This window comes from Tenrec ecaudatus, chromosome 4 (assembly GCF_050624435.1).
Source record: "Tenrec ecaudatus isolate mTenEca1 chromosome 4, mTenEca1.hap1, whole genome shotgun sequence".
In the NCBI taxonomy this organism is placed as follows: domain Eukaryota; kingdom Metazoa; phylum Chordata; class Mammalia; order Afrosoricida; family Tenrecidae; genus Tenrec; species Tenrec ecaudatus.
Genome location: NC_134533.1, coordinates 8946717 through 8967082, shown reverse-complemented (window position 1 = coordinate 8967082; position 20366 = coordinate 8946717). Strand labels below are relative to the sequence as shown.

Here is a 20366-nt window from a genome sequence, read left to right as displayed (position 1 = left end):
CTGGGTTGCGGGGGCGTGGGCACTGCGTTGCGGAGCCCGAGTCCGCGGAGCAGGGGGCCGTCGGTCGGCAGCCAGCGAGAGGCCAGCCGATTTCTGCGAGTGATCCAGCACGTGGACCCGGCTCCCCGGGGCCGCGGAGTGGGCAGACGGGCAGAAGCCTCCCGGATCACCGATCGCCTTATACAGCGGGGTCATGCACGCTCTACCAGAAGGGCTGGGTAGGAGTGGGGGGTTCACGGGCAACGGGCGCCCAGCGACCTTAGGGTTAGATCCCAGGCAGCCGCCGCCCACCAGGCAAGATGGCGACTGCGAGCGGCCCTCTGGGAGAAGTAGTTCTCGGGGCCAGCTCCGCGTGGCCGGTCCTCGCCCGACCCCACCCCCGCCCGTGCTCTGTCCAGAAAGCTCCCAACTTGTTCGGGGCGCCCTCCTAGCACTGGGCTTGACAGGGCGCGGGTCTCCGCACCCTGTGAACAAACGCAGAACCTCAGGCAACAGCTGGGAAGTGGCCGGGCCAGCACTCCGGATAAGATGATGCTAACAGGACTCCCTGTAGTGAGCGCGTCCCCGGGACCCACACCCGACCTGTTCTCCAGCCAGGTCTCCTGCTTGCTGTCCTCTAGGTCTTTGCCCTGCGGCGCTTTCTGCCCTTTGAGGCTGCATCTTGAAGTGGTCTCTCATGTCGCTTTCCTTCGCCCACTTCTGGATTCCGAGCTCCGTGGGGCCCAAATGGCCTAGACCTTGATCCCTACTTAGGACTGTGGTTCAGTCTGCCTCCTGGGCATCAACTCACCTGCATGGGACCAGTTACCTGAACTCGTTCCCCCCTCCCCCACTTCCACACCTGGAAGTTTGTAAGACTCGGGGAGCTGGATAAATCTTGATTGAATGAATGAAGGAGTGACTGATTTCTGTGCCGCCTTCTCTTCAGAGTCAGTGAGAACACGTTTGGAAGTTTCAATAACCACCACACCGCAGATCCTGAAGAACTGACCCCCAACTGCAAAGCCCCTCATTGCCTCCCTATCCCCTGTCTACATCCCCCAGTAAGATTGTGCAGCACCTGCACGGGCACTTCCATGATGGCCCACTCGACTCACCACCCTTTATAGCCCTAAGCATGCTCCAAGAACCTTAGTGTCCAGAGCCTGCGAAGTGCTAAGTGTTTCGGACCCAGCCCCCGACAGCTCCCGGGGTTCCCAGCCCCTCTTTCTGGTCTCAGCTACCTGTCACCCAGCCTGAGAAGAAATAGAAGAGCCGACCCTTGCTCTTGCAGATTAGGTAGGCCCACCCTTTCCCCAGGGAGTCTCTCCTCTAGAGAGCCTGAGATGAGAGGAGGAGCGTTCTGCACAAGTCCAAGTTCCCCTACCTCACCTTCCAGGGTGTGTCAGACCCCAATTGATTGAGGCTCAGGGGTGCTCACCCACAGGAGGGGTGAAGTCATACCTCACAGCCTGCAGACCACTGAGCCCTGGATGCCAGGCCACGTTCTGTCCTCAAGAAGCTCTGTGGCCCAGTCCCTCCTCCCCTCAGGGCTGGTATGGAAGCTTGCCCTGTCCAGATGCCAGGGGTCATCGGCTTCTGACCTCTGAGGGGTCTCAGGGCAGGCTGGGAGGAGCCAGGGTGGGATGTTCCTGGGGGCCCTCAACTCCCTTCCCTGTCCTCTCTCCCCAGCCACCTTGAGGCTAGGCCTGGCATGCTAATCTAGTCCCTTCCTCTCTGCAGCTGGACTCTCAGCTGGGGGGGGGGGGGGGGAGAATTCAACTCTCAATTCACTGCCATCGAGTCGATTCCGACTCATAGCACACCCATAGCACAGGGTAGAAGTGCCTATGTGGCTTTCTGAGACCGTAACTCTTCACGGGAATAGAAAGCCTTATTTTTCTTCCTCGGAACATGGCTGGTGGCTTCGAACTGCTGACCTTGCTGACGACCTAGCAGCCCAGCGTAAAACATGATACCACCAGGGCTTCCGTGGAGGGGAAGAACTAGGTTCAAAGCCTGGCTCTGCCCCGAGCAAGTCATCCTCCTGATGATGTTGACCTCCTATGATGAAGCTGGAGTCCCGGGCTGGGGGCGCCCACTCCTCGGCCAGCTCTCATAACCTTGTCCGAAACTTTCTGCGGCTGGGTGGGCTTTTAGGCTCCCTTCCACCACAGAGCTGCTTTACAGCCTCGCCTCCTGTGGGAAGGAAGGGTCCTGTGGGAAGTACTCACTCACTCAAGGCCGCAAAATCAGCCTCCTTTCCACCATTACTGCCTACTGCTGAGAGTCCCATTACCGTTAGTTACCAGGACTGGCAATGTCCGAGGAGGAAGGATTAATGGGGTGTTCCAGGCTGCCATGGGGCCTGGCCTGGCCTCAGGGGATATGGGGAGGACAGGGAGGGGAAGCAGCCGAGCCCAGGAAACAGATTCCCATCCTGTTTTCCAAGCAGCTGTTGCTGGCACTTCTGTGACACCCTCTGCCAAGATCTAGGGACACACTCAGGCCTATGGTCCTGGCACTGGCTGCACAGGCCCCCTGTCCCAAGCTGACCTACTTCCTGCTGGTGCCACCTTCTGCCCCCATGCCCCCACCTGTCTGTGTCCCATCTACTCCTGGATGCTAAGCTGTTTTGCCAGGGGTCACCTCTCCCAGCCGTTCAGTCCTCCCCCACCACCAGTGGCTGAGGCCCCAAGAGGCCAGGTCCTTGTGGGTGGCAAGAGGCAGCCTCCACTCTACCTGGCTTTGTTCCCCGAGTGGGGCCTGGGGTCGTGGGGTGATAGAATGAACCAGTACGAAAGGGCCTGCTCATTTTCTTTGGCTTCTCAAGGTCAGGGAGCCAAGGCTGGAAGCTGAAACCCCCTTGGCAGCTGTGTGACCTTGAGCCAGTCCCTTCCCTTCTTGAGCCTCAAGTGGAGATAATCGTGCACTCCACGGGGCCAGATTCCCTAGGTTGGAGATGGTGCCTAATGTGGTGGGGACCCGGAGCTTGACCAGTTCTGAGCCCAGCTCCCCTCAAGGGGGGGCTGCTGAGCACCCTGGGGGCAGAGGGGGCCTGCGGAAACCACTTCTTCCTGGCTGACCCACCTCCCCCAGAACCAGCTCTGTTCTTTCTGGGTTTCTAGGTGACTTGACTGGCCCCTCTGGATGAGTTCTACTTTAAACCTGCTGCCGCTACTGTCTCTATATTGGGGGGGATCCCACAGGGGCCCCCAGGCAGGAGCCCCCCCAGCCAAGCCCTGCGGGAGGGGCTGCAGCCCCCACCCATCCATGTGCCCATGGACGTTCTGTTCCCCTCCTCCTGGCCGGCCCGGGAACAAGATTTGAGGGCACCTGCTCCCCCCAGCACTGTACAGCCCCCCTCCTTCAGGTAGCCTAGGAGGCATTGAACCCTCTGGGGCAACAAACAGCCGGCAGTTTCGGGCCTGAGGCCACGGGTGGGGGGCGGCCTTCACATTCAGGCCGGAGGGGTCTGTGGCACACGCAGGAGGCTGTTCCCGGGTGTGCCCTGGAAGAAGGCGCCTGGGTCCCCCACAGGCGCCCAGCTTCTCAGGGCCTCAGGGAGGGGAGGGCGCTGTGGGCAGAGGCCCATTAGCATCTAAGTGCTCCCAGGGAGGGGACCACGCCGCTGCGGGAGGGGTGAGGCGAAGTGAGGGCGGAGAGGGGGGCTGGGAGTGGCGTTTCCAGCACTCAGCTGAGTGCCGCGGGAGTGGGGATTGGGGGCAGGCCTCTGTACCCCCGGATCCTTCTCAGTCTCTGCTCGGCCGGACGCCCTGGAAAGTTAGCTCGCCCACTCCGGCCGCCTTCAGCAGCACCCTGGACACCCCGGCTTCCCGCTGCGCTCTCAGCAGCCCTTCCGGATCCAAGTCCCCGACTCGGACCCCAGGCCCAAGCTCGCGGCGCGGGCCGGACCCCAGCCCCTCTGGACGGCAGCCGCAGCCCGGCCACCAGGGGGAGCGCGAGCGGGGCGGGCGGGCCGAGCGCGGTGGGCGGGGCGCCAGCCTGGCCCCGCCCTCGGCCCCGCCCCGGCCCCGCCCTCGCCCCCGCCTCGGCCCCTCCGAGTCGCTGGTCGGTCTGGGACAGACTGGCGGGCGGGCGGGCGCTGACGCCGCGGGGCCGGAGCGGGCCGCGCGGAAGCCGCGCGGAAAGAGCAGCGGCGCCGTCGGTGCCCGTCTGGGCCCCGCGGACCCCCGACCCGCCCCCAGCCGGCCATGGCGGGCGCCAGGCCCGGCGTCCACGCGCTGCAGCTGGAGCCGCCCTTCGTGGTGGAGACCTTGCGGCGGGGGAGTAAGTTCATCAAATGGGACGAGGTGAGTGTGGGGGGCCCCCCCACTCCAGCTCGACCAGACTCCAGGGATCCCCACTCCAGGCTGGCCTGGCCCAGCCTCCCCCATTGCAGCCCGGCTGCACTCCGGAAACTTGAGTCCCCACGCGTCCCTTCTTTGCCCCCCTCCTGAGTGTCTCCCCCACCCCCCGGCCCTCTGGAAAATTTGGCTCCCCGTTTCTCAGCGTGGAGAGTTTGAACCCCAGTAAATCCTGGCCACCTTTCACTTGTTTCTTCCACCCTTCTCTCTGATACATCACTCTGGTCCCCACCCTGGGATAACCTGCTCTGGCTTGGGACCTTGGCACCCCATCTGACTCGGGGCGCCCCTTTTGTGGATGGTGCTGCCGGGACCCCACGCTGTCCATTCCCATTCCCTGTTTTTCCCACTCCCAGCCTTCACTTTTTCTCTCCAATCAGACTGACAGGCTTCTCCCGGCTTCTGGTTCGCAGCCCAACTTCCTGCTCAGGGGTGGGGTACACCAGTCCCCCCAATAAAGACTTGTCCCCCCATCCCCCACCATCCTTGGAGAACTTTGTTCCCCACTCCTTGACTTGGGGACTTTGAACCCCAATAAAGCCTGGCACCCTTTCTAGCTGCCCTGCCCCGGTGCTTCCCAGGTGCTCCCTTCCCACCCTGGCCTTCACCGTCGCCCCCTAACCCTCCCCGCCCCCCTTCTCGCAGGCCTCCTGGGCCTCTTCTTCCCCAGGGCCTCCACCCCTTGGCCTGCCCTTCCTTGCTGCTGCGTCCCAGTCGGCCCAGGGGCCTGGAAGTCCCGGCTCCTTTCCGGCTGGGTGGGGCGGGAGGCTGGGGGGCGTGGCTTGAAGCACAGGTGTGCCACTGAGGTGCCCGCTGTCCACAGCGTGTGGAAACCCCTCCCCCCCAGGCCAGTCCGAAGGGGAAAGTTTCTCCTTTTCCTTCTAGTGTGATAAACCCAAATAAGGAAGTGGGAGCAGGAGAGGGCCCCGGGGGTGGGTGGGGTAGGGTGGGGTGCTGACCAGGGCTTGGGGCTGGAGAGGCAGGGACCTGGACTGCCTTTGAAGGCCAAGGCCCTAGGGGAGGGACAGGGGAAGGCACTGGGGGCAGTGTCCTCCTAGTGCATGCACCCCTCCCTCCATCCACTCTTGGGGGCTTCGCCCTGAGCACCCATGGTGTGTGGTGTGTGTCAGTGTGCTGAGGGGAGGCGGCTTGAGCCCTGGTTCAGGGGCTTCCCAGTCCCTCTGCCCCCAGATCAACCTCCTGTCTATTGTGTTAGCCCCACAATGGGCAGGGCTGGTGCAACCCCCCCCTTCTCCAGAGGGAAAAGTAAGGTCTCCTGGTGGTCCGCCCCAGACTCCATTGTGGGAGGGCTGGAGCAGGGAGCCTATAGAGGCACTGGGGCCAAACTGCGTGCCTCCAAGTGCTGGCATGGCCCTGGGCACGCTCCTGGGCCTCAGTTTCCTGGTGTGTAAAAGAAAAACAATAGCACCCGCTTCCCGGCACCCCCCGGGACTCAGGGAGCTTGTGTATTAAGTGCTTGGGGCGGAGGAATGAGCACCGTGTGGTTTGTGGGCGATCTAACTGCCCAACACACAGGGAGCACCCTGGGTGAGGCCCCGGGAGGGGCTCCAGGCAGACCACCTGGTCACTCCGGCCCAGGGTGAGTCCAAGCCTTCGGTGATAGTCCCTCCGGCTGCTGTCCCTCCATCGCTCTGGGTGGCCCTGGGAGTGAGCCAGGGACCCGGCCTCTACAGAAAATGGGGACAGCGGGCCCTTCCCTGCCCCCTACCAGCCGTAGTGCTGTTTGAGGGAGGACAGGCCACTGTCTGTTGGGTGGGAAGGGTCAGTTTTCCCTCTGGGGACACTCAGTCTCTCTTCTTTGGGGCTGGGAGGGTTCTGGGGAGACAGAATTGGGTAGGGCAGCTAAGAGGTGCAGGGTGGTGTAGGGGTAAGGCGGTACTGTGAGGTGTTTGGATGCGTAGGTTGGGGGGAGCTGGTCCTGGAACGGACAGAGGGATGGACTGGATGGCCCTGGGGGATGCGGAGAGCTGGGGAAGCCAGCTGTCCCCTTTGCTTTTGTCATGTAAACATCCACAGTAGGCTCAAGGGAGGGGCTGTGGGATGTGTGTGTGTGTGTGTCCTTCCAGCCTGCATAGCATTCTAGGGAAACCAAGAAGCCCCAGTGGAGGATAAGGGGAGGCCTCCCCCCAGGTCGTGAGTCCAATTTCACAGGGAGACAGAAAGGCACCAGCACCGGGAACAAGGAGCTGAGTGTGGGAGGGGGTGGGGGGGCAGGAGAGCAGTGTCCACGTGACGGCTCCTTAAGACTGGGGGTGAGGCTGGGAGGGGCTGGAGTGGGCATGCTGAGAAGGACCTATGGACTGAGAGGTCTTAACTGACTTCCTGATAACAGTGACTGCAGAGCCCAGGGACAGATCAGGGGTCAACCAAGGTTGAAGCCTGTGGCAGGACTGCCCCCCCCCATCTGTCAGCCCCTCACCCCTGCTCTCCTTTGTCCCCAGGAGATCTCCAGTCGGAACCTGGTGACTCTACGAGTGGACACCAATGGCTTCTTCCTGTATTGGACAGGACCCAACATGGTAGGATGGGTGTGGTCTTAGGTCACTCAGTGCCGGACTCCGAGTGGAGCCCCCTGCCCCTGGGGCTGGGGCCCAGCTGTCGGTGACCTCTCCCACGGTTCCCTAGACAGGAAGTGCTAAGGGTGGGGGCAAAGCTGGGGCCCCAGCCAGGAGGTGGCCACTCCCTGACTTGGGTGAGGAGCCTGGGGGGGGTCTCCTGGGGCCTTTGCCTGCAGCTGCCGCTCAGACCTACCCGGTCATCTATTTTCATAGGAGGTGGACACGCTGGACATCAGCTCCATCAGGGACACCCGGACGGGCCGCTATGCCCGCCTGCCCAAGGTGAATGCTGATGCCCGGGACTGATGGAGTTGAGGCCTTGCGGACTGTGGGGGGTGGTTAGGGCACCCCTCCTCAGCCTGCTGTTTTGCCTATCAGGACCCCAAGATGCGGGAAGTGCTGGGCTTGGGGGGTCCGGATGCCCGGCTGGAGGAGAAGTTGATCACGGTGGTGGCCGGGCCAGACCCAGTGAACACGACATTCCTGAACTTCATGGCGGTGCAGGATGACACGGCTAAGGTGGGCTGGGGCCTCAGGTGGCCTGGGGATGCCCCTGGCCAAGGTGTTGAGTTAGCTGTCACGTAGTGAGTAGCCACTGCACCCTGGGCTGTGCTCTTAGCCTGTGTCTGCCCAGAGCAGGGTGTGGCCTGCGGCCGGGTCAGCTCCGCTGTCCCCCAGCTCACCGCTCTCCATCTGCTGCCCTCTAGGTGTGGGCCGACGAGCTGTTTAAGCTGGCTGTGAACATACTGTCTCAGAATGCTTCTCGGAACACCTTCCTTCGCAAAGCGTGAGCCTGGACTACCCTGGGGACACGTGTGTGTGTGCCCCGGAGCTCGCAGGACGGGCGGGCGGCCACCCTCAGGTGTGACCCCTCTCTCAACTTCTCAGGTACACCAAGCTGAAGCTGCAGGTGAACCAGGACGGGCGGATTCCAGTCAAGAAGTGAGCATCCCCTCGCCCCAGCATCCTCCCTCCTGTCCCCAGCCTTGGTGACCTCTGACCCCCTGACCCTGCCCACTTCCGTCTGCTTCAGCATCTTGAAGATGTTCTCTGCCGACAAGAAGCGAGTGGAGACGGCTCTGGAGTCCTGTGGCCTCAATTTTAACCGGGTGTGTGGGGTGGGGCGAGAGGTGGTGGGGAGAGGGGCGGAGGGTGTCCCGGTGGACACTGCCCTCTCCTTGGATCCGACTGCCCTGGATTCTCACCCCCGACTCCTGGCCCCAGAGTGAGTCCATCCGGCCCGACGAGTTCTCCTTGGACATCTTTGAGCGGTTCCTGAACAAACTATGTCTGCGGCCAGACATCGACAAGATCCTGCTGGAGATGTAAGTGGGCTTGCCCCTCCCCTGCCACTGCCCCGACCTTGTCCGGAGCCCCTGCCAGCGGGGGGAAGTAGGCAGGTTGTGGGGGGTGTGGGATGCATAGCAGGGGAGAAAGAGGCTTCGTGGTTTTTTGGGGGGGGTATTTTATATGTTTATTTTAAATCATTTTATTGGGGGGCTCGTACAACTCTTATCACCATCCATCCATCCATTGTGTCAAACACATTTGTACATTTGTTGCCATCATCATTTTCAAAACATTTGCTTTCTACTTGAGCCCTTGGGATCAGCTCCTTCATTTTTTCCCCTCCCTTCCTGCCTGCCTCACGAACCCTTGAGAATTTATAAATTGTTTTTATTTTGTCATGTCTTACGCTGTCCGACGTCTCCCTTCACCTACTTTCCTGTTATCCGTCCCCCAGGGAGGAGGTTATAAGTAGATCCTTGTAATCGGTTCTCAGCTTCATGTTAATCGGTCGCCCAAACCGCTGCCATCGGATCCATTCAGATTCCTAGTGGCCCTGCAGGGCAGAGCAGGATGGTTTTCTTTGTGCCAACAGACAACCTCATCTTTTTCCCTCGGGTGGCCTGTGGGTCTGAACTGCTGACCCTGCTGCTCTGAGCCTGATTTGTAACCAACTCCCCCATCAGTAGGCTAGCTTAATCAACCCACCTTCTGGGTGAGGACAGAGGGGCTCAGACGTGCCTGCGCTGATAGACCAGGGTACCGGGCCAAGCACTGGGTGGCCAGCGAGCGGATGGGGAGACGGAGGCCGGGAGGCCCAGTCCCTGGTGCTGGATCTGGGTGGGTGCAGAGCTGTGCCAGGGACCCAAGTCCCGCGGGGTGAGAGCCAGAGTGGGGGGGGGGGGCGTGCGTGGGGAGCTAGCAGGGCTCAGCCCACTCCCCGCCCCGTGCAGAGGCGCCAAGGGGAAGCCGTACCTGACGCTGGAGCAGCTCATGGACTTCATCAACCAGAAGCAGCGTGACCCCAGGCTCAACGAGGTGCTATACCCACCGCTGCGGCCCGCACAGGCCCGACTCCTCATCGAAAAGTACGAACCCAACCAGCAGTTCCTGGAGCGAGGTGTGCAGCGGCGGGCCAGGGAGGGAGGGAGGGACCGGCAAAGGGCGGGGCGGGGGCTGGCTGACCCGACGCCCCTGCCTGCCCCCAGACCAGATGTCCATGGAGGGCTTCAGCCGCTACCTGGGTGGCGAGGAGAACGGCATCCTGCCCCTGGAGGCCCTGGACCTGAGCGCAGACATGACCCAGCCACTGAGCTCTTACTTCATCAACTCCTCACACAACACCTATCTCACAGGTGAGCCAGCAGTGGGCAGCTGCCTTCAGCCACCCTGCCCGCCCTCCTGGGCCTGGTGTTGGGCACCGAGGTTCAGGCAGAGCCAGAGTCAGGTCTGGGGGACAGCGTCTCTGCAGAGGAGTGTCCGTCCGGCCTCATGGGTGGTCAGGCAGGGCTTTCTTGGGGAAAGACTGGAGCCCTGGTCAGCTCTGCCCAGGTACAAGCCTGTGGGAGGCCCAGAGCCAACAGCTGCCTGGCTGGGGTGCGGGGGGCAGGGCCCGACCAGGGGGTACACGGGAAGGTGGCTGCACCCTGAGGGGAGGGAGAGAGGCACTGGGTGGCGGTGAGCAGACTTGGGGGAGGTGGGATGGTTTCAGAAGAGGGATACCAGGTGCTAGTAAAGATTGGATTGGAGGCAGGGCGGGACCTGTCGGGCTTCGAGGCAGGTAGGACTGGAGGCTGCTCTGGGCCAAGGTGGGAGGAGGAAGTGGGCATGCTGGGGCTGTGGGGATGAGTCCCAGGGTCGGGTGGGTATGATGGGAGGGTGAGCCTAGGAGGCACCCCACCCATTGGCAAGCCCTGGTGGACAGCTGCCTGGTGCCCATCCGGGCAGGGGCAGGGTGAGAGGGCAAGGGCGCTGCTCAGCGTGTTGTGGGGGAAACAGTACCAAGATGCAGGCAGTCAGGGCCCTCCCTGGTGGGAGCCCCCAGACGGTGCAAACAGTGACATGCTCGACTGCTCACCTAGAGGTTGGCAGTTCGAACCCACCCTGGGCGCTGAGGAAGCAAGTGCCGGCCATCCCAAAGGTCCTGGCCTTCGCAGCCACGGAGCAGCTCCGTTCGGCACCATCTGGGGCCGGAGTTGACCTGACGGGGGACTGGTCTGTGTTGGTTCTGGGCTGGGCTGCCGCAGGGGGCCTCCGTGGCCCTAGCGTGGCCCTGTTCGGGGCCGGCCTCCGGGAGGGCCACTGCTGGCCCAGTGACGAAGGCCTGTCCACAGCGGGGCAGCTGGCGGGGACCTCGTCGGTGGAGATGTACCGCCAGGCCCTGCTGTGGGGCTGCCGCTGCGTGGAGCTGGACGTGTGGAAGGGGCGGCCCCCCGAGGAGGAGCCCTTCATCACGCACGGCTTCACCATGACCACGGAGGTGCCCCTGCGAGATGTGCTCGAGGCCATCGCCGAGGCCGCCTTCAAGACCTCGCCCTATCCTGTCATCCTCTCCTTCGAGAACCACGTAGACTCGTGAGTGGCCGGCCTGGCGCCACCTTCCCATGGTGACCTGTGACCTCGAGGCGGGGCCTGCCCTGACCCCCGCATCGACCTTGCTCCCACAGGGCCAAGCAGCAGGCCAAGATGGCCGAGTACTGCCGCGCCATCTTCGGGGACGCGCTGCTCATTGACCCACTGGACAAGTACCCGGTACGGGGCTCGGACGTGCGGCAGGGCAGGCGGGCAGCGGTGCGGGGCTCCTCAGGGCCCTGACCTGGCCCTGTCCCCCAGCTGGCCCCGGGCGTGCCCCTGCCCAGCCCCCAGGACCTGATGGGCCGCATCCTGGTGAAGAACAAGAAGCGGCACCAGCCCAGCAGCGGCGTCCCCGGCAGCTCCGTGCGCAAGCGGCCACTGGAGCAGAGCAACTCGGTGCTGAGCGAGGGATCCGTCACCCGGGAGCCCTCCTCACCCCCGCTCGGTATGGCCGGCCCTGCCGCCCGGCGGCTCACCGGGGATCCCGACCCTGACATCCCTGGGACCTCGGTTCCTCCCTGGATGACCTCTCTCTTCATCCAGGGCCCTAGCCCCGCCTGCCCCCTGCCACATGGCCCAGTTGGGAATGATTCCGTTCAGCTCCCAACTCCTCAGCCTCCACAGCTCAACTCCCAGAGCCCACCGCCCCAAGGTCTGGGCTGAGTTCTGACCTCTGACCTCAGTGGACCGCATTCTCCTCCTTTGGGTACAACTGTTAACCCCTGGCCCTTATTCTGTGGTGCCCCCTCTCCGAATCTGCCCACTCATCCTGCTGCTGTAGCTGCTAGTGCTGACCTCTCACCTCCTAGAGGCCCCTCCTCCACCCAGACCCCGCACTGTCTCCTCAGCCAGCCTCCGCCTTGGCTGCAGGTCTGACCGACCCCCGACCTGGAACCCCCCCGTGCCCTTTACCCCAGTTCCCTGAGTCGCCCTGCCTACCTCCATGTTGGATACCAGTGCAGATCCTAACCTGTGACCCGCCCCTGCGCTGAACTACTCCGGGTTTGAGACTTTTGACCTCTGCCCGCTCTCAAATGACACCCTTTGGCTTCCCACCGTCCCCTCCACACAACACACATAGGTGTGCACAGTCACACGCCACCCCACCGTGCTTCCTGAGCATCTGTGTGTGTGCCCTGATCCCCGACTCCCTGTGCCGCCCCCTCCAGGGTCCCCCAGCTCCGACAGCACCCCAGGACTGAGCAATGGGGAGGAGGCAGGGCCTGAGAAGCTCTGCCTGGAGCCTCGGAAGTCTCTGGGGGAGGAGGGGCCACGCCGGACTGCTGATGCCCTTGGGCCTACTGACCGGGAGGATGAGGAGGAAGACGAGGAAGAGGAGGAGCAGGCAGACCCCAAAAAGCCAACCACAGATGAGGTGGGGCCCGTGGGCAGGAAATAGGGGCCGGTGACAAGTGGTTTGTTTCCTGAGCGTTTACTGAGCATGTACTGCATGCCAGGCAGGGGGCCGGTGCAGCCGTTGAGCAGGGGCCTGACCCATGCTGCCCATCCTGAAGCTCAGCCCAGATGGGTGTCAGCGGCAGGTCTGAGGCCCAGATCTGAGAAGGTGCCCATGACGTGGGCCGGGGAGGCAGGAGGCAGAGCCAGGGACAGGGACAGCGTGTGCACAGGCCCCATGGCCAGGCTGGGTGCAGGCAGGCAGGAGGAGGGCACGGAGGCCTGGACAATGCCAAGGGCAGAGTAGACAGGACCCGGCTCGAGGGGACTGAAGGTGGCCATGGCCATGTCTGTAGCTGTCAGGTGGAATTGGGTTTGAAAAGGGACTGAGTGGGCAGGGGGCAGCGGGAGGTCAGCGTTGGGCATGTTGAGGTCCAGGCTCTTGTTTGGGGCCCAAGAGAGGAGAGAGGCAAGAGGGGTGCCTGGGGTGCTGGCTGGGGCGGACACTGAGGCACGGAACCCTGGGCTCCAGGTAGGGGGCACGGCTTCCATCAGGGAATGGGAGCCAGTAGGGAGGGTGTGGTCAGTCCATCCTGGACCTGTTGGCAAGGTCCCCTGGGAGAGGGATGCCAGGGCTGGTGGGGGGCTGTGGAGTGAGGATCTGGAGGGGCGGGGGTCCTCCTTGGGGTGCCATGAGGACAGTTTCACTGGAGGCCGAAGAGGGACGTCAGGGCAAGTGAAGGACGTGGCCTTGGGTTGGGGGTGTCAGTGCCCTTGTGTGAGGTGTGGGGTGATGGGGGACTTGCTCCTGGGAGTGCTGACCCAGGCGTGTGGCCACAGGGCACAGCCAGCAGCGAGGTCAATGCCACAGAGGAAATGTCCACCCTGGTCAACTACATCGAGCCTGTCAAGTTCAAGTCCTTTGAGGCTGCCCGCAGTGAGTGGGGTGGGGGCGTGGTGGGTGGGGAGGGAAGCCAGCCCGGCCCTGCTGCCCCTGACAGCCTCCCGCCCCTCCAGAGAGGAACAAGTGCTTTGAGATGTCCTCCTTCGTGGAGACCAAGGCGCTGGAGCAGCTCACGAAGACCCCCATGGAGTTTGTGGAGTATCCTCCGAGGGCTGGCGGGGGCGGGGAAGCCCGGGTCTCCAGCACCCCGGCCTGGGGTCAGGCCGTGAGTGCCGGCTGCGTGGGCCCTCGGCAACCCTGGTGGCCTCATGCTGCGATCTACAAGGTCGGTAGTTTGAAACCCTCAGCGGGAGAAAGCTGGATGCTTCCTGCTTCCGCCCACACACGGTTACGTTCTCAGAGACGCACTGAAGCCGTTCTGCCCTGGGTTCCAGGGCCACTGTGAGTTGGCATCGTAGACTCAGAGGCAGTGAGTTTAGGTGGGGCCCTGGGTGCCTGCCCAGAGGTAGGCCCAGAAGAGGAGGCAGAGGAGGGGCCTGGGGCACTGGGCTGGCGGGAGGAAACTGAGGCACTGGGCTGGCCCTGGACACTATGGCCCTGACCGCTGACCCCAGATACAACAAGCAGCAGCTCAGCCGCATCTACCCCAAGGGCACCCGCGTGGACTCCTCCAACTACATGCCTCAGCTCTTCTGGAACGTGGGCTGCCAGCTCGTTGCCCTCAACTTCCAGACCCTGGGTGGGTGCTGACATCCGACCCCCGAGCGCCGCCCACCAACTTTGGAGCCCGGCCCTGTCCCATCGTTTCCCCAGACCGCAGCTAACCCCGGCTCCGACCCTTAGCCCACTGATCTCCAGCCGCTCCCTCGCCTGGCCTGTCCCGAATCAGGACACCCCTGCCATTGGGTCCCACCCATCCCTGCCTGCATGTTACCCAGAGCCACCTCTGCCCCCGCCTGCCTGACTCCCGCCCCCCCCTGCCCCCAGATGTGGCGATGCAGCTCAATGCAGGCGTGTTTGAATACAACGGGCGCAGCGGCTACCTGCTGAAGCCGGAGTTCATGCGGCGGCCAGACAAGTCCTTTGACCCCTTCACCGAGGTCATCGTGGATGGCATCGTCGCCAATGCCTTGCGGGTCAAGGTCGGGCTGGGCAGCCGGGCCAGGGGTGCCCTGCAGGGGTGGGCCTCTCCGAAGCCGCCTCCTCAGCTCCCCGGGGTCCCCTGTCCCACCTGCAGGTGATCTCGGGGCAGTTCCTGTCCGACAGGAAGGTGGGCATCTACGTGGAGGTGGACATGTTCGGCCTTCCCGTGGACACGCGGCGCAAGTACCGCACTCGGACCTCCCAGGGGAACTCCTTCAACCCGGTGTGGGAGGAGGAGCCCTTTGACTTCCCCAAGGTGAGCGCCCATCCCCAACCTGCCCCACTCCAGCGTGCGGGCCGACTGCAGCCAGACACACACGGGGGCTGGGGCTGCCTAGGGAACTCCGGGTCCCATGCCAGGCCCCACATGCTGGCTGTGTCAGGCTCCAACTCCCATACTGCGGAGTAAGAGGGGGAGACAGGGGGCGTCCAGCCAGGTCCCAGGCCTGTTCTTATACTCCAACTTCTAAGTCCTAAACGGCTCCAGAGACGTTTCCTCGGCTGGGGATGAACAGCCTGGTCCTCCCTGGGGCTGGGGGAGAGGTGGGGGGAAGGGAGGGTCTGTCTGTCCCCTCAGGTGGTTGGGCGTCTCCATGGCGGGGGGACTGCTGGCCGGCCTGCTGCCGGGCCCCGTGAGCAAGCGCTACCCCGGCTGCAGGTGGTGCTGCCCACGCTGGCTTCCCTGCGCATCGCCGCCTTTGAGGAGGGCGGCAAGTTTGTGGGGCACCGGATCCTGCCCGTGGCTGCCATCCGCTCAGGTGAGGCCCTGCTGGGCTTGTTTGGGCAACACTGAGGGCATGGAGCCTGCCCCACCCAGGCCCGGCTGACCATGCCCTCCTGCCGGCCACAGGGTACCACTACGTCTGCCTGCGGAATGAGGCCAACCAGCCCCTGTGCCTGCCCGCCTTGCTGGTCTACACAGAGGCCTCTGACTACATCCCTGACGACCACCAGGGTGAGCTGGGGGCGTGGGGGCTAGGGGGGCCCAGCTAGGTGTGGTAAATGGACTGGGGAGGGGAAGGGAGGGTCTGCAGCCCCCTCAGTGCCTCTTGCTAAGCTGGTGGGCAAGTGGGGCCGGGAAGACCCTTTCTCTGACCCCTGGCTTCCACTGCAGACTACGCAGAGGCCCTGATCAACCCCATCAAGCACGTCAGCCTGATGGACCAGAGAGCCAAGCAGCTGGCCGCCCTCATTGGCGAGAGCGAGGTGAACAGGGCTGGGGGACGTGGTGGTGGTGTGTGGAGGTGAGGCCCAGTCCAGGGCAAAGGGCCCTGTGGAGTTCCTTCCCTAGCCCTTCATGGCCCCTCCTGTGCCTGGCTCCTGCTTTGAGCCGAGCTGCAGGGCCCCCACGCAGCGGTTAGTTCTCTGCATGGACCTAGCCCCACCCCCCTTTCTGGGTTCTTCTGTCATCCTGGTTAGAACATACAACCTCAGGGAGCTCGTGCCAGCTCCCTGCCAGGCCCCGTGGGAGCACCTCACCTGCGTGGCTCCTTAGCCACCCCCGCAGCCCCTGTCCCTAGGTCAGAGGTGCGTCCCCGTCTTGAGGTCTTGAGGCAGGGCCTGTTGCTTCCCCCTCACTCCGCGCCTGGGAGGCTCTCGGTCGATTTAGGCCTGGGCTGGGCTGCCACCGGCTCCGAGTGGGGCTGAAGCCACTTCCCCGAAGCAGTTGGAGGCCACAGAAGCTTTTAGGAGGAGGCGGCGGCTCTGGGGGCCACGGGAAGGGCAGTGGCTTCTGTGGGGAGCTTCAGAGCAGAAGCTGGCCCACATGCCCAGGCCCTGTCCCCAGGGGCCTGCGGCCGGCGGGAAGAGACGGCGGCAATTAGGGCCGCTTGGAGCTGTTAGCCGGAGAGGCTGGAGCCTCCCTGCCATCACTTCCTCTGTTGATTTAATCAGGAGCTGAGCCGCAGGGACAAGGGTGGAGGGGCAAGGAAACAGGAGGATGCTTCGGGCTGGGCCGTTTCCAGGACAGCCTGCAAGCCCCTGAGTGCACACAGGGAGCCTGGCACCCTGAGGGCTCCCCCGGGGGCCCAGGGGCTTCACCCTGTGCTCTCCTGCTGGAAGGCGCCGTGGTGGTGCGACCGGTTAAGCACTGGGCTGTGCCTTTGAAGCCTCAGGAGAAAGACTGGCAGCCGGCTTCCCTAAAGATTCACGACCCCGGAAACCCTGGGGAGTGGGGAGCAGTTCCCCTCTGTCCTGCAGGGTGGCCGAGAGTCAAAAAGGGGGTGGCATGGGGTCGCTGTGTGTGGGAGGTGACTGACCACCCCATTCCTTCTCGATAGCTGGCCAGCTGGCCATGCTTGGGGGGGGTGTTGGGGGTGGGTTCCCACCGCCAGACAGTACTGGCAACTCCTAGGGACAGGGGGCGGGCAGCCTGGGGTGCTGCCCAGGACACAGGGATTCAGGGAGGATGTTTCTGGAAAGTTTGCTAATTCTGCTTCCACCCCACAGGCCCAGGCTGGCCCCGAGACCAATCAGGAGCAGCAGTCTCAGCAGCTGGGGACCCTGCTGCCCTCAAACGCCACACCCTGCCTGCTGGACTCCGCCTCCCCTCGCCGGCTGCCAGGCCCACCCACCACCCCCTCCAGCCCCTCCCTCAGCAGTGCAGGTACGGGCCAGCTTGGACTTGGGGGCGTGGGGGTGCTGAGAGGAGGGCCTTCACTACCCCTTCCAGCCCCCTGCCCGCCTGCCTCACGGGCCTGCCTTGCTCCTCAGGCCAGCGGGATGACCTCATCGCCAGCATCCTCTCAGGTAAGGGGTGGTCCTGCTGGAGGCGGTGGGGCCACCCTGGTTCCTGGCCCATAGCTGGCCCCACCTGGGTTCGTGCCCTAGCCCAGCACCAGCCCAGCCAGCTTAACTCTTCTGCTCCCAGAGGAGGTCCCGGCCCCACTGGACGAGCTCCGTGCCCACAAGGCAATGGTGAAGCTGAGCAGCCGCCAGGACCGCGACCTGCGGGAGCTGGTCAAGAAGCAGCAGAGGAAGATGCTGGCCGCCACCAGGCGCGCGCTCACCAGTCTGAGCCAGGCGCGCGCCGAGGGCAGGGGCAGGCGCCCGACAGGGGCCTCGGAGGACGGGGAGGACGCCGAGGAAGCCAGGCGGTACCAGGAGTTCCAGGAGAAGCACGTGCAGAGCCTGCTGGAGCTGCGGGAGGCCCAGGTGGACGTCGAGGCGGAGCGGAGGAAAGAGCACCTGAGACAGGTCCGGGCTGATGGGCGGGCAGGCGAGAACAGGCCTGCCGCTGGCACGGAGCGGTCAGCAGCCCTGAGTCACTGTCCCTTGCGTCCCCAGGCGCAGCACCGCCTCCGGGAGGTGGTCCTAGACACACACACGACTCAGCTCAAGAAGCTGAAGGAGCTGAATGAGCGGTAAGACCCCGGGGCTGGGGGCCGACAGGTGCCCGGCACAGGCCCCGGGCCTGGTCCTGACCCTGTCTCTCCTGCCCGGCGCCTTTCAGGGAGAAGAAGGAACTGCAGAAGATCCTGGACCGAAAACGCCACAACAGTATCTCGGAGGCCAAGACCAGGGAGAAATACAAGAAAGACGTGTAAGACCCCCCTACCTGGGGCCCGGAGAGATTGGGCGCAGGCAGGCAGGGAGGGATGGGGGTGGGAGGCTGAGCCCCACCTGCCTGTCTCCTCCACAGGGAGCTGACGGAGATTAACCGGCGGCACATCACCGAGTCAGTCAACTCCATCCGCAGGGTGAGCTGCCCGCCCCACCCCTCCTCCTCTGGACCGCAGACGCCTGGTGTGGGGGCCGAGGGCCCTGGCTCCCCAGACTCAGTGCCGGAGCCTGCCCTCAAGGGTCTTCTAGAGCAGTGGTTCTCAACCGTCCTCATGCTGTAACCCTTTAACACAGTGCTGCGTGTGGTGCAGACCCCAACCATAACATTGTTCTTCTTGCTACTTCATCACTGTCATTTGCTACTGTGATGAATCAGGCGACCCCTGTGAAAGGGTCGACTGACCCCCAAAGGGGTCACCACCCACAGGTTGAGAACTGTTCTAGAACCTTGTGCTCCTGTGGCCAGGCTTGCATACCTCCCCCCCCCACCCCCCCATACCCGCCCCATCTTCAGGCCTGGCATGTTTGGCTGCAAAGGCCATCACTGAACACAGCCCCCCAGCCCTGGGCTGTGGCCCGAGCTGAGCCTTGTCTGCCCTGCAGCTGGAAGAGGCCCAGAAGCAGCGGCAGGAGTGCCTGGTGGCCGGGCAGCAGCAGGTCCTACAGCTGCTGGCCGAGGAGGAGCCCAAGGTGAGGTCCTGGGGCAGGCAGGTGGGCTGGTGGGTGTTGCTGGACAGCCTGGCCTTGGCCGTGACACCATCCTCTGCCCACAGCTGTTGGCCCAGCTGGTCCAGGAGTGTCAGGAACAGCGGGCGAGGCTGCCTCAGGAGGTCCGCTGGAGCCTGCTGGGCGAGACTTCTGAGGGGCTGCTGAGGGACAGGCATCTGGTGGCCTGTGCCAGCAATGGCCACGCCCCTGGGAGCAGCAGCCAGCTGCCCGGCGCGGAGTCGGAGAGCCAGGAGGAGAACACGAAGCTCTGAGCTGGGCAAGAGGTGGCCGCAGGGCCAGGGTGGTGACCGAGGAGGCTAAGACACTAATGCTTGTTTATTTTTAATGTTTTATCTTTAGAAATTTTATTTTTTTAAACTTGGGGCAAGCCCCACCACCCACACTAACTCCCTCTTTCCATCCCTCCCTGTGTTTCATTGTCCTGGCCCCCTAGCCCCCAGCCCCCAGGCACTGGAAAGGTTCAGGGTCACCTCAGCCACAGGGACCTTGCCCGTGACACCCATGCCCAGAGCGGGAGTTGGCCCCCTCAGCTCCCCAGGGGTCACAGGGTGGGGACTGTGCACTCTGGGAAGTAGAGGCCACTCTGTTCTTTGGGATTTTTTTTACAATAAAAGTGGATTTCAGGGACCCTGTGTGCAGTGTGGTTTGGGGTTAGGCAGTGCTGGGGAGGGCTCTGGGCCCTAGATTACCTCCCTCAAGGGCCTCGGTTTCTGCATCTATAAATTGGTTGAAGTCACTGAATCCCCCCTCACCTCCCTCTCATGGGGCCACCTTCGAGCTTTCCTGGCTCCTGTGTACCCTCCCTGATTTCACCTGTCCCATTACCCTCTCCCTCTGAGCCTGCACGCCCCCCCCCCCAGCTCTGGCCTGTTCCAGGAAGCCTTCCCTGCCCCCACCTTCCTGTTGCCTGATCTGACCCAAGCACCCAGCATCTTCCGCCGGCCGGGGCTGCTCGCGGGCCCCACATGAGCTGCTTCTATCTAGGGGAAAGACCAGTGAGGGGTGGGAAGGGGGCCACAGGGTGAGCTCCGGGGCGGTTGGCAGACCCAGCGCCGTCCTCACCCCCCGTGAGGGAGATGTTCTACCTGTTTTACAGGTGAGAGAACTGAGGCTCAGAGTGAAGTCGTGCGTCCCAGGCTGGGGCTCAGTCAAGACATCCTGCTGATCCTGAGGCCCAGGGCGGGCCTGGCCTCCCCATAGTGGACAGACCTCTGCAGGCCTGAAGATCCACGTGGAGCGGCAGCGACCCACAGGGAGGGTGCTGGCCAGGCTCTGCTGCAGGGCCGGCCGGGCTGGCCCTTCTTCAAGGCCTCTCCCTGCTTCCTGGCTCCCAGGGCTGAAGCCTCCCTCCAGAGGAAGGCAGCCTCTTATCTGGGCTTATCTCCTGCCAATTGACTGTCTTTGTTGCTGGGGCCTGAAACAGATGGGGCAGGCAGGCCTAGAGGGGCCTCCTCCTGCGGGGTGTGTATGTGTCAGTGTCCTATCCTGCCCCACTCCCATCTTCTGGAATCCTCTTGGCTCCACTTACAGAAACACTACCTGACCGCATGTCAGTGCCAGGTCTGAGGCCCAAACTCCTGGGTGGGTGGAGTGCTGGGGCCCCTGAGAGGCCGGGCCCTGCTGCTGCCTCACCCCTTTGTGGTTGGAGCCTCAGCTCTCAATGTAGCCCCTCCTGGAAGCCCTCTCTACTGCTGGAGGGCACCAGTCTCACCAGGCTGTGGACCCTGGCTTGGGGTTGGCTCTCCTCTTGGAGAGTGGGGAGTGGACAATCATCTTGTTGCACCCAGGAGAGAGCGCTGGCTCCGTCTACAGAGGGTGCCAATAAATCCAGTTGCAAGACAGACAAGC

At 63.5% G+C, this 20366-nt stretch overlaps 1 protein-coding gene across 2 annotated transcripts; it reads left to right on the top strand.

Moving 5' to 3' along the window:
- Positions 1 to 4095: 4095 nt before the first annotated feature.
- PLCB3 (phospholipase C beta 3) lies at positions 4096 to 20337 on the top strand. Of its 2 annotated transcripts, XM_075545528.1 has the most exons (31): positions 4096 to 4292; positions 6809 to 6886; positions 7139 to 7207; positions 7304 to 7444; positions 7633 to 7712; positions 7814 to 7867; positions 7959 to 8034; positions 8150 to 8250; positions 9166 to 9332; positions 9421 to 9567; positions 10546 to 10786; positions 10879 to 10963; positions 11045 to 11231; positions 11956 to 12161; positions 13022 to 13118; positions 13199 to 13283; positions 13700 to 13824; positions 14073 to 14227; positions 14323 to 14484; positions 14887 to 14986; positions 15079 to 15183; positions 15343 to 15434; positions 16677 to 16833; positions 16941 to 16976; positions 17098 to 17423; positions 17514 to 17590; positions 17680 to 17769; positions 17869 to 17926; positions 18393 to 18479; positions 18563 to 18781; positions 19615 to 20337. In XM_075545528.1, exons 1-30 carry the CDS (start codon positions 4194 to 4196, stop codon positions 18767 to 18769), a joined length of 3690 nt encoding a protein of 1229 aa, XP_075401643.1. In that variant the 5' UTR covers positions 4096 to 4193; the 3' UTR covers positions 18770 to 18781; positions 19615 to 20337. The 2 variants fall into 2 exon arrangements, with proteins under 2 accessions (XP_075401643.1, XP_075401642.1); XM_075545527.1 differs by lacking the exon at positions 19615 to 20337 and having other exon boundaries at positions 4097 to 4292; positions 18563 to 19164.
- The last annotated feature ends 29 nt before the right edge of the window (positions 20338 to 20366 follow it).

What these genes read in the sequence shown, in the direction of transcription:
- PLCB3 (XM_075545528.1), top strand. Translation starts at nt 4,194, where the DNA reads ATGGCGGGCGCCAGGCCCGGCGTCCACGCGCTGCAGCTGGAGCCGCCC. An exon ending in ATTGGACAGGACCCAACATG is followed by an intron (nt 6,887 to 7,138) that starts GTAGGATGGGTG and finishes CTATTTTCATAG; the next exon opens with GAGGTGGACACGCTGGACAT. An exon ending in GACAAGATCCTGCTGGAGAT is followed by an intron (nt 8,251 to 9,165) that starts GTAAGTGGGCTT and finishes CGCCCCGTGCAG; the next exon opens with AGGCGCCAAGGGGAAGCCGT.